The sequence below is a fragment of the Pleurodeles waltl genome, chromosome 3_1, assembly GCF_031143425.1.
Source record: "Pleurodeles waltl isolate 20211129_DDA chromosome 3_1, aPleWal1.hap1.20221129, whole genome shotgun sequence".
Classification (NCBI taxonomy): Eukaryota; Metazoa; Chordata; class Amphibia; order Caudata; family Salamandridae; genus Pleurodeles; species Pleurodeles waltl.
In genome coordinates this window covers 772,727,281-772,739,306 of record NC_090440.1, presented here as the reverse complement: position 1 = coordinate 772,739,306, position 12,026 = coordinate 772,727,281, and the positions used below count along the sequence as shown (strand labels likewise).

The 12,026-nt window shown below is 43.1% G+C and overlaps 1 protein-coding gene across 3 annotated transcripts in view; it reads left to right on the top strand.

Moving 5' to 3' along the window:
- Positions 1–12,026, top strand: part of USP47 (ubiquitin specific peptidase 47) — a 1,215,141-nt gene that overhangs the window by 109,696 nt on the left and 1,093,419 nt on the right. For all 3 annotated transcript variants that reach the window (XM_069223601.1, XM_069223600.1, XM_069223599.1), the window contains one exon: positions 817–1,020. In XM_069223601.1, the coding sequence (XP_069079702.1) occupies positions 817–1,020 (204 nt within the window). The remainder of the gene's footprint in view (positions 1–816; positions 1,021–12,026) is intronic.

The following is a 12,026-nucleotide window of genomic DNA, read 5'->3' as shown; positions in this document are numbered from 1 at the left end:
TATGACGTCCTCGTCGACGTAGACAGCTAGGAAGAAGACTTTCCGTCAGATGCTGGCGCAAGGATCGAATTCATAAGGTGAGGAATCCACAGGTAGTCAGTGTATCCACCAGAAAAAGCATTACCGACGGTAAGTAACTTGTTCTTTATAACTTTTGAACCGTTTGACCTATCTGCACCAAATATGACATACTCTTTGATGTCCTCCAAAATATTTCCCCGTGTAGCACACATTGTTCAAGTTGGAGTGATGTTAAAAAGGATACAAAATCGAATTTCTGTGAACTGTTAATCTTGAATATTGGTAACCAGTGGTTAATAATTCTGCATTACTGAGCAACAGGCCCACGCAAAGCCCACTCTATGGTACTGCATACAGTTCTATTTATGACAGACCGCTGAAGTAGCATATAGCGAGACCACTCATCGTATTCTTGAAGTTTCTTAATCTAAGCACCATCTTTGCTTTCACAATCTTTTGCATGAAGTGTCACTTGAATGTAACGATTTAGTTTGAAATCTGAACCGCATGATTCACAAGGTATAATCTTGGTTCAAACCTTTGTTCTTGCTGAGCTTCAGTTGCATATCTGCAAAAGAGGATGCTCCAGGGTGGCATCAGTCCGCCACCATTCACTGTAATTGTTATTCATTTGAAATGTGCAGTGTTCTTCTGTATCCTGTATGCTATTTAAGGTGTAGTGAGCATGAAGTCCTTTAGTGTTCGCATTCTCTTATTTTTTTTTATATTTTAACAGGGCCTTCTAACACTTTCAGTTGAGTTGCAGTACTATAAAATGTCTTCTTTTAATTTCAGATTGAAAATGCTGCTGATGAACCACGAGTTCTGTGCATTGTGCAAGATACTACCAATCCTAAAACGGTGAATGAGAGGATCACCATAAACCTACCAGCTTCCACCTCCTTAAAACAGCTTTTCAAGGATGTATCTTGCAAAGCACGATATGTTAATGGAACTTTTTCTTTGACATGGGGAAATGGAGCCAGTGCTGCTGACATGGTAAATGCTCTCGTTTAAGCACAACATTTAAATGTTTTAAAGCAGATATAGACAGTGGCTTTTGAATCTTAATTTCTTATTCATAAATGTGACTGTTTCTGATTCCGGAATTCTTCTGCAGGAACAGCATTAAACAATGCCTGTATTTGATTTTTCTTCTTGCTCTCTTCCACCTGGAAACAAGCAATTTGTGTATTTTCGCGCAGTTGCTTCTTTCCACTCGACAGTTAATTCAGTGACCTATAATTGTGAATGTATTTGGACAGCCTCATGTAATCCTTGTTGTCTTCTGAAAATATACTCATTCTAATTTACAGTATGTAAGGAAATGCCTCCTTGGCATGGTTACCCCCTGACTTTTTGCCTTTGCTGATGCCAAGTTATGATTTGAAAGTGTGATGAAGCCTGCTAACCAGGTTCTTTCCCTAACCTGTACCTTTGTTTCCACAATTGGCACACCCTGGCATCCAGGTAAGTCCCTTGTAACTGGTACCAAGGGCCCTGATGCCAGGGAAGATCTCGAAGGGCTGCAGCATGTCTTATGCCACCCTGGAGACCCCTCACTCAGCACAGACACACTGCTTGCCAGCTTGTGTGTGCTGGTGGGGAGAAAATGACTAAGTCGACATGGCACTCCCCTCAGGGTGCCATGCCAACCACACACTGCCTATGGCATAGATAAGTCACCCTTCTAGCAGGCCTTACAGTCCTAAGGCAGGGTGCACTATATCATAGGTGAGGGCATAGCTGCATGAGCACTATGCCTCTACAGTGTCTAAGCAAAACCTTAGACATTGTAAGTGCAGGGTAGCCATAAGAGTATATGGTCTGGGAGTCTGTCATACACAAACTCCACAGCACCATAATGGCCACACTGAAAACTGGGAAGTTTGGTATCACACTTCTCAGCACAATAAATGCACACTGATGCCAGTGTACATTTTATTTTTAAATACACCCCAGAGGGCATCTTAGAGATGCCCCCTGAAAACATAACCGACTTCCAGTGTGGGCTGACTAGTTTTGCCCGCCTGCCACACCCCAGACATGTTGCTGGCCACATGGGGAGAGTTTCTTTGTCACTCTGTGGCTAGTAATAAAGCCTGTACTGGGTGGAGGTGCTTCTCACCTCCCCCTGCAGGAACTGTAACACCTGGCGGTGAGCCTCAAAGGCTCACCCCCTTTGTTACAGCGCCCCAGGGCACTCCAGCTAGTGGAGATGCTCGCCCCCCGGCCACGGCCCCACTTTTGGCAGCAAGGCCGGAGGAGATAATGAGAAAAACAAGGAGTCACTGGCCAGTCAGGACAGCCCCTAAGGTGTCCTGAGCTGAGGTGACTCTGACTTTTAGAAATCCTCCATCTGCAAGATGGAGGATTCCCCCAATAGGATTAGGGATGTTCCCCCCCTCCCCTCAGGGGCTACTAACCCCCAGACCTAAACACACCCCTAAATTGAGTATTTAGGGGCCCCCAGAACCTAGCAAGATAGATTACTGCAACCTGAAGACGAAGAAGGACTGCTGACCTGAAGCCCTGCAGAGAAGACGGAGACACCAACTTCTTTGGCCCCAACCATACCGACCTGCCTCCCCACTTCAAGAAAAACTGCACCAGCGACGCGTTCCACAGGGTCCAGCAACCTCTGAAGCCTCAGAGGACTACCCTGCATCTAAAAGGATCAAGAACTCCTGAGGACAGCGGCTCTGCTCCAAAGAAGAAACATCTTTGCAACAAAGAAGCAACTTTTAAAGACAACACGTTTCCCGGCGGAAGCGTGAGACTTTGCACTCTTCACCCGACGCCCCTGGCTCGACCTGCGGAGAAACAACACTACAGGGAGGACTCCCCGGCGACTGCGACCCTGTGAGTAGCCAGAGTTGACCCCCCTGAGCCCCCCCGTGACGCCTGCAGAGGGAATCCAGAGGCTCCCCTGACTGCAACTGCCTGCTTCTAAGAACCCGACGCCTGGTAAAGACACTGCACCCGCAGCCCCCAGGACCTGAAGGATCCGACCTCCAGTGCAGAAGCGACCCCCCAGGTGGTCCTCTCTTGCCCAGGTGGTGGCTACCCCGGGGTCTCCCATTGAACTCCATTGCAAACCCGACGCCTATTTGCACTCTGCACCCGGCTGCCCCCGTGCCGCTGAGGGTGTACTTTTTGTACTGACTTGTGTGCCCCCCCGGTGCCCTACAAAACCCTCCTGGTCTGCCCTCTGAAGACGCGGGTACCTACCTGCTGGCAGACTGGAACCGGGGCACCGTCTTCTCCATTGAAGCCTATGCGTTTTGGGCACCACTTTGACCTATGCACCTGACCGGCCTTGAGCTGTTGGTGTGGTAACTTTGGGGTTGCCCTGAACCCCCAACGGTGGGCTACCTTGGACCCAACTTTGAACCCTGTAGGTGGTTTACTTACCTGCAAAACTAACAAACACTTACCTCCCCCAGGAACTGTTGAAAATTGCACAGTCTAGTTTTAAAATAGCTTATTGCCATTTTTGTGAAAACTGTACATGCTATTTTGCTGATTCAAAGTTCCTAAGTTATCTAAGTGAAATACCTTTCATTTGAAGTATTACTTGTAAATCTTGAACCTGTGGTTCTTAAAATAAACTAAGAAAATATATTTTTCTATATAAAAGCCTATTGGCTTGGAATTGTCTTTGTGTGTGTGTTCCTCATTTATTGCCTGTGTGTGTACAACAAATGCTTAACACTACCCTCTGATAAGCCTACTGCTCGACCACACTACCACAAAATAGAGCATTAGAATTATCTCTTTTTGCCACTATCTTACATCTTAGGGGAACCCTTGGACTCTGTGCATGATATTTCTTACTTTGAAATAGTACATACAGAGCCAACTTCCTACACAGTAGAAATGCTTCTAGAAATTATGTAACGTGCCCATAGCTATGTCCTCTCTGAAGCTAATAGTGAAAGGCCAGTAGTTGATACCTGATATGCTTTCCCAGACATGAATCCTAAGGAATTTTCACAAAGGCAAACTAACCTTACCACTTGTATTTATATGTGATTGCCCTTAGGAGGTTTGAAGTGACCATGAATTGGCCTACAAAACATCTTTTAATACGGGAGCTGCATCAAGGTCTTTCCCCTGTGAAAGAAAAGCAACAAATTGGAAGTAGTTGCTGGGAAACAGTTGCAGCTTCTCCATACAACAAGAATTGCTTAGGCATACCCTCCTTTGGGGCATTGTGATTGAGCACAGTGGGACAAGCTACTAGCGAGACGACATATTCCTCAAGAACATGGCACTAAGGCAGTGGAGATCGTATTACCCTCAGAATATTTTTATCAATAAAACCATTGAGTTCTCGGAACTTGGTAGAATGTAAGCTAGATGTGTCACCGTAGGACTGGCTTCAAATAACATGAAAAAATATACAAGGAACACATACTACGGTACGTGGGACACCTAGAACCCTTTAAAAAGTGTCAACTAATCATTTCAGATACCAGAATTGCACCAATAGCCTTTTCGAACATACTGCAAAGTTACTAATCATAATCTCTATCTAAAGCCCAATTACCCACAAGCCCTCAGCATATAGAACAGATAAAGAAATCAGTAAATTGAAAGGCAGAGATGGCACAGGGAATGGATCGTATACGAAAGTGATGAATCTCATGTAGATTTGTCCCCGCACATGGACAAACATTAGTGGACTTCTAAGCACATTGTCTTAGTTCTGGTTGATCTAAAAAGAAACAGTGACCACTAATTCCAGAGGAAATAAAGAGCACAAATGAAAAAAATAAATCCATGAGATTGTGAAAGGAGTGTACTCTGTCTGATTTATCGTCCACAGAAAGGACATAAAGGAGGTGCCAATACTGAATGTCAGTCACTTTCAAGTGAGGGTCCGGTATCATGAAAGGTTGCTTTCTGACAGCTGTATACTTGTATGACATATGTTTCCATTTACTAAAACATTAGAAGCACACAAAGAAGTAGCTGGATGGGGTATGGAATAGATCACTCTCTTTGTGCTTTCCGCTGTAACCCCATTGTGACTGTGGATTTTCACTCCTTTGACCCTCAACCTTTGTTTAAATATTGTACATAAACAGGAGTTAATCCACTGGATGGTGTTGCTTGATTCCAGTGGCATGCACATGTCAGAGGTTTGGAACTGCTGTCACGGTGCCTACCAGATCGTGGGAGATGCGCAGTGGCCTGCGCAACCAGAAGCTTTGGAGCTAGAGGGGCTAGCAGATGGAGAAGTCCTGACCATGCTGCTACATGTACTCTGTGTGGCGTCATATCAATGCTGAAGCAAGGCGCGGAGTGAATGAGGAGAGTGCTAGCCTACTGCTTCGCTCTATTGCTGCCCACAGCTCATGGTGCAGAGGTAGGATAGGGTAGGGGTGTGAGGACGGGCTTTCTTAGCCTCTGAAAACGACCAGAAGGGCAGCTCGATGGAAGGCAGAGATGCCACGATTGGAGGTTGGCGCTACGTCCCAATATTTCATGATGGGCAGCACTCCCTAAACCCATTCATCAACATGATTGTGTCAGGAAACTCCGTTAGTGAAAAAAGATTGTCTAACTTGGAAATAGGTCAGGTAACTTCATAAGAACATTGCTCGATATTGCTGCTGTTTTCGATGCATACCTAACAACATATAGATACATGCTGGCAACTGTGGGCTAGAGTCCTTCAGGATGAAACACACAAAAAAGAGATCAGGGGTTGTATCTGCTCAAGTTTAGATGAAAATAATATGAAAACCGTAGGAATAACTTGTCATTAGGGATGACTTAAATTCATCAAACAAGGGAGACACTCGCTATATTCTAAATTAAGAGCAGCAAGAATTAAGAAAGTGATTAGAAAAACAATTTCAATATTTGGTGGGTATTCACAAAAGGGTGTGCTACTAACAGATTTGGTCTAGGGTGATAGCCACGAAAGCTCAAGTCAAAGCTTTGGGTCTAGATCACACTCAGTTGGCTTTAATGATACTTAAACAGAAGCAGTACATCATGGTGGACAAAGCTGTCCAATTACTAGCCTGCAAACTTAGAGCAGAAATTATAATAGAGAGAATTAGCACAATCTAATATGCACAAGGGGAAATGAAAATATCTTACCAAGAACATGCAGAAGTCTTAAAGACTTTCTTCTCATGTCTTTGCATGGCAGTGGAGAGTAATGTATGAGATTGTCATATGTAGATCAGTCCAAAGTTCTCACCAGATAGAGCTCCTAGATAAACCCACACAAATAGAGGAAGTGATTTTCAGCATAGCTCGGCTGAAAGTGGACAAATGCCATAGCTTGGATGGATTCACTGCGGTGTTCGTATAATGCATTCTGTGGTTCAGCTATTGACACGTCTCTTCAGTGGCTTTGCAGACACAGGCATTCTCTGATAAAATGACCGAAACAATGACTGTCCTCCATCTGTGTTGTTGTGCGCCCTCTCTATTTAACTGCTGCTAGGGAGGATACATAAAAATGAAAAATCCTAGTGGGGTGGCGATAAGACAGCAAACATATGAATTTACATATACGCATACAATGTGCTGACTGACTGTTTACTGTGTTTCAGGATTCACTGTCAGCCTTCAGAAATGAAACAAACTGAAAATCTCAGTCTCTGATTAGGTCAGCAACATGAATTTGTAATTGTGCTTAGAGGTAAAAATCCCCTCAAATATAGTGTGGCTAATATCTGCGAATTCAAACCACTTGTAATTGAGATATGAAAAGGTCTTCAGTCTTAGCACAGGTGAGGAAAGGATGGCTGTCTCATTTGTAAAGAATATCAGCAAATAAAATGGAGACACTGCCAAAAGTGTTCTTTCTCTTTCTAAACGTGTTACTCCCGCTCCCTCAGAAATTGTTGAAAAATGTACAGGGCATCATTGGCAGTTTTTATGTGAGGATGGAGTAAAAATGAATCGCCAATCGTTGCACATGCTGATAAGAAGGTGGTGTTCAGGTTTACCTGATGTATTGAAATATTAGCTGGCTCCCACTACATTGCATGGTGGAGTAGGAAGTGTCAGAAATGTGGGCAAAGATTCCCAGGACTAATACTTGGTAGGTCCTATGATGGAGAAAGAGCACAGAGTTTGGGGACTATTTTCATCCTTCATCATTTAATCTACATTGGGAATATGGTACAGAGAATCAACTAGTTTAGGCATCTCCTTCTTTCTCTCACCCTTGATTCTTTTGTTTTTGGAATTAAGACTTAACAACACTCTTTGATGATAACTTTTTTAGGGGTTGGAGAAACTTAGAAAGTATTAAAATAGTAGAATGAGAATTATGTTAAGCCCTTCAAGTAATTAAGAAAACAAGGAATCTAGCAGAAACAGAAAGGTTTAAATACTGCCAGGTGTGTCACTGGGTTTTGCGCCACATATTGGGCGCCCTTTGACAAGGTTTGAAAAATGAATGCTCTTTAAACCGAGGTACAAAAAACGAATTTCTTGAATATACAACTCTGTGATAAAATTACCAAAAATAGATAACTCATCAAGACCGAAACAATGACAGAAAAACTTTGGACATGAGCTTACTGATAGTTACCAGGAAAAAATATTTCACAGAATACACAGAAATGTTAAATGCGGTGTAGGGAAAGAAGGGGTGGTTAAAAAATCTAATACTAACGTAATTGTCTGGTTAAACTTAAAAATTGCAAATATGGAGAAGGATGTGAGAGTCGAAAACCTTTTTTTACTTATTTTGGCAGTTTCAAAAACTGCACATAAGTGAGGAGAGCAAGGCTAGAATGAAAGGGACAGCCACTGTCATTGATACAAGTAGTGATTTCTCGAAAGTAGGCTATCAACAGGTGGCAGGGATAGGAATGGCTATGTTCTACGCCCCTCCAACAAGACGATCAAGCAAAAATCTTAGATATGCCATCGGATGGGTAGACCCTGTTAGGTGAAGCATACGGACAATACCTTACAAAACATCCAGACCAATCCAGATACACCTTCTACGTTAGAAGCTTTACAATGATGGCATGGACAGTGCTTTACAGAACATCCAGACCGATACAGATACACCTCCTTCGCTAGAAGCTTTACAATGATGAAATCCTGCCTTGGCTCCTTTTCGTAGGTTGAGACTCTCCCAAGTATTTCTAGGATGTTTCTCTCTATACTGCGGTCCAAAAAATACTTTAATACCCTTCCAGACAAGGTAGCTAATTTCAAGGATATTCATTTTCCAGAGGTGTTTGGCAAAGCTATGGCAACACATTGCACCAACATTCACAGGGCAACCAAATAAGGGCTTGATTTTTTTCAGCTAGCCCTCTTAGACACCTCTCCCCCTGGCCCCTGCCTCCACCCAACCATCCAGATTTTGTCTGGTTGGTGGAAAAAGCTCCTTTTATTGCTCGTGCATCGAAATCCATAACTGCAGACCACTGGGTCCTTCAGTTGATGTGAACAGGGGAATTAGAAGAATTTGTGTAGAAATTACCTTCTCAGCTACCCAGAAAAGAATATCATTTATATACCTGCTGGAACAGCAACAGGAAATGTTTCTCTTATTGAAAGTAGTAATAGTAGTTGTCCATATGGGAATTTTACTCCAGGTTCTTTCTGATCAAAAAGAAGTTGGGACAGTGGAGGGCAATACTGGAACTCTGGGAGCTGAACAGATCCCTAAAAAATAATACTTTTTTATGGTGACTTTCCAGGACGCCATTTTGTGTCTCCAGGAATGGTGATACCTTAGCTCTTTGGACCTTCAGTATACATACATCCACATCCCTATACACTGAAATCACAGAAGATAACTCTGCTTTTCATAAACAAGGCAGTGCTATCAACTCATTGTTTTCTCTTCAGTCTGAATTTGTCTTCTTGTACCGTTACAAAGTGCCTAGCACCAGTGGCTGACTTCCTGAGACATCAGGGTCACAAGGGACATCTGTGCTTGGATTCCTGACTTATCAAAGCTTCACCAATGGAAGAGGCAAAGAACTGTATAGCCAACCTGCATCAGTCTCTTTGACAGATTGGGCCTGATCCTGGATACAAGACTATTGAAAAAAAGCTTTCCCCCGCAGAGGAAAAGATGCTAAAATTCCAGGCCATGGCAAAAACCTTTTTTGGCATATACAATTTTTCCATCAGACTGTCGAATTCTCTTCTGGGCCAAATGTCATCCTACCTAGGGCTAATACTGTTCTGCAGACTAAGGATGAGTCCCAATAACTAGATTTTCAATGGGTACAAATGACTAGATCCTGGGACATCAGAGTCCATGTAATAAGACATTTCAAACAGGTGTGGCTGTGATGGAGTTTTCCCTCGAAGCTCAGTGCAGACCTTCCTTTTCTGCCCTTGAGAAAAGATAGGAGTGGCAACAGAGTTATAAGGAGTCCATATGCAGAATGGCTCTGGTCTGATACAGAGGAGATGCTCCAATAAGCGTCCTGGAGCAAAGAGTAATAACACTGGGCATGCAGTTGTTCCTTCCATGGTTGGTAAGACAAGCTGTCCTCACAATTAGACAGTACAACCTTGATGTGTCACATTCAAAGGCAAGGGAGCATGTTGTCCCGCTCTCTCTCCGAAGAAGCACAAATGCTTTATGACTGAGCCATCTCCAACCATGGGGATATTGTATCAGAACAACTTCCAGGTTGTCAGGATAACTAAACATACATGGTCATTTGTGCTCACTCTAACTGCCACAGATGTGAGCTGCACCAAGGACAAAAGCAATTACATTTTCAGCCCATGGGGCCACTGTATTCTGGATCTGTTTGCCACATCCCAAAGCAAGAGATGCCACTATTACACCAGCAGGTACTGGCATCCAGGAACCAAGAGTACTGTCTTTTCCATGAAGTCATCAAACTTATTTGCCTATCACTTTTCTTGGTTTACCCTAATCCCAAGGTTACTGAGGAAGGTGAAAGCAGGTAACTGCTTGATGAACCTCATTCACCTGGTGTGGCCTTGCCAGTATTGGTAGAGTAAATTACTGAGATTATCTGAATGCTCCTTTCCAGACACAACAGAGAGATACTCCACCACAATCTCAGATCCCTCAGCCTGACAGCCTAGTTCCTGATATCCTAGAGTTTGGCCACTTGGGGCAGTCCACCTGATTTCAGAAACATTACAGTGCAGGCCAGACTTATAATTGTAATGCCAAGTAGAAAGCTTCTGCATGTGGAGTGACTATCGGACCTCCACCCAATCTCTATGCAGCCCCATCAAATCCTTCCATTGCTGCTCCTGCACCAGCCAAGAAGTGGCCTTGAGGCCTCCTTGGTAAGAGGCGATCTAGTGGCGATCTGAAGATTCAGAACAACTGAGGATAGTTCATCATCCTTGTTCTCACAAATTATTTTCTATCAATTATTGAAAGGGCTGTTTACAGCTTTCTCCTATTTTCTTATCCCTCCATTCAGTATTATGCCCACACATGCTATCTCCTTTTGAAACTATCCATAAAGCTCATTTAAAGTTCATTTCCTGGAAGATGGTGCTTTTTCTTACCATCATCTCAGCAAAGAGAGTTGGGATTTGCAAGGTTAAAGAGCAAAATTGGTGAAGACAAGTTCGTCCTTCAAACTAACGCAAAGTTCATGCTGCAGCTACTAGTAGACTTTCACCAGAACAAGCTGGTTGCTCTGCGCTTGTTTTTTCCTAGTGCTACAATACCAGTAGAAGAATCTCTGCACTTAGTAAATATACACAGGTACATCACATTTTACACGTACAAAAGGTAAATATACACAGGTACATCACATTTTACATGTACAAAAGATATTTGCACCTTTGACTAGCTGTTTGTATCCATCAGAAGTCCAGGAAGGGGCAAATCCTCTTGAAACAGGCAGTAGTTGGCCTTCAGCCTGCATGTCCTTCTGCCACAACAAGGCAAAGCATCCGGTAAAGAGTAAGGTGACATTCCAACAGAAGTGTTGCCCAGACTGCTCACTATTCCATGGAGTGCCTTTGCCAGACATCTGACGTGCAGTCAGAAAGCACTACTGTTTGAATGTTAATGCAGCAGCTGACTAAGCAGTGAGACTGGTCGGCCTCGAACCTCATTCAGTAAAGATGTTCTTGCTTCCCGCATTTTATAATGGTATCCACTGCTTGCTATTCTGATTCATGCATGCAAATATATAAAAGGTCCGATGTTGCAAAGGAAATGAGTTACTTGCCGGCTCTCCAGCAATTGGTATCTTTCATATTTGCATGCAACTCTACCTCCTTGCCGGTCGGGGAGGCTAAGTTTATATTATATACTCTTCTCAAGCTTGTGCTTTGAAATCTGACCTGTGGTGTCTCCAGAGGGAGTAGGAGAGCTTATCACCTTTACTCGTTGTCTGAAGTATGGGTTCTTCAGCTCCACAACCATTTTATTACACTGTTTACTGCTATTTAGGTTTACCAGGGATTCCCAGCCTGACGATGGTGGATGATTCAAGCATGTGAATATACAAAAGATACCAAAACTGGAGAACAGGATTTAGAGGTTGTTTTCTTCATTATCATTTCAAATCATTGTCTGTTATTTTACATGTTCCTTGAATATTTTCTGCATTTATTTCTAGAAGAGCTTCTGCAGAAGATTTTTGCATTCTGTCAGTCAACAAATGTTTATTCAGAGATTAACCCCATAAAGCAAAAATAAAATGCACTGTACACTTGAAATTTAGAGTTAAAACATGGATGAAATTGCTAAGATCTAGATTAATATCGATGAACACTTTGAACTTAAAAATATTGCTTTAGTCACACAATGTCCTCTTAAAATGTTGCATCGGGTTAAGATAGCTAGTTGCGTTACACTCTTTTTCTAATGTCAAATCTAAAATGTCTCCGGGCAATTTTGTTTGCTGTAAAATATAGCCGGGTGGAGAGTTTCTTAGTGCGCATGTCAGTTTTGCTCGCCTTGGAAGGACGGCCAAACTGGCATGCCCACTTAAAAGTGCATATACCACTCCTTCACTTGACGTGGTGGAGACTGGCCCTGCCCG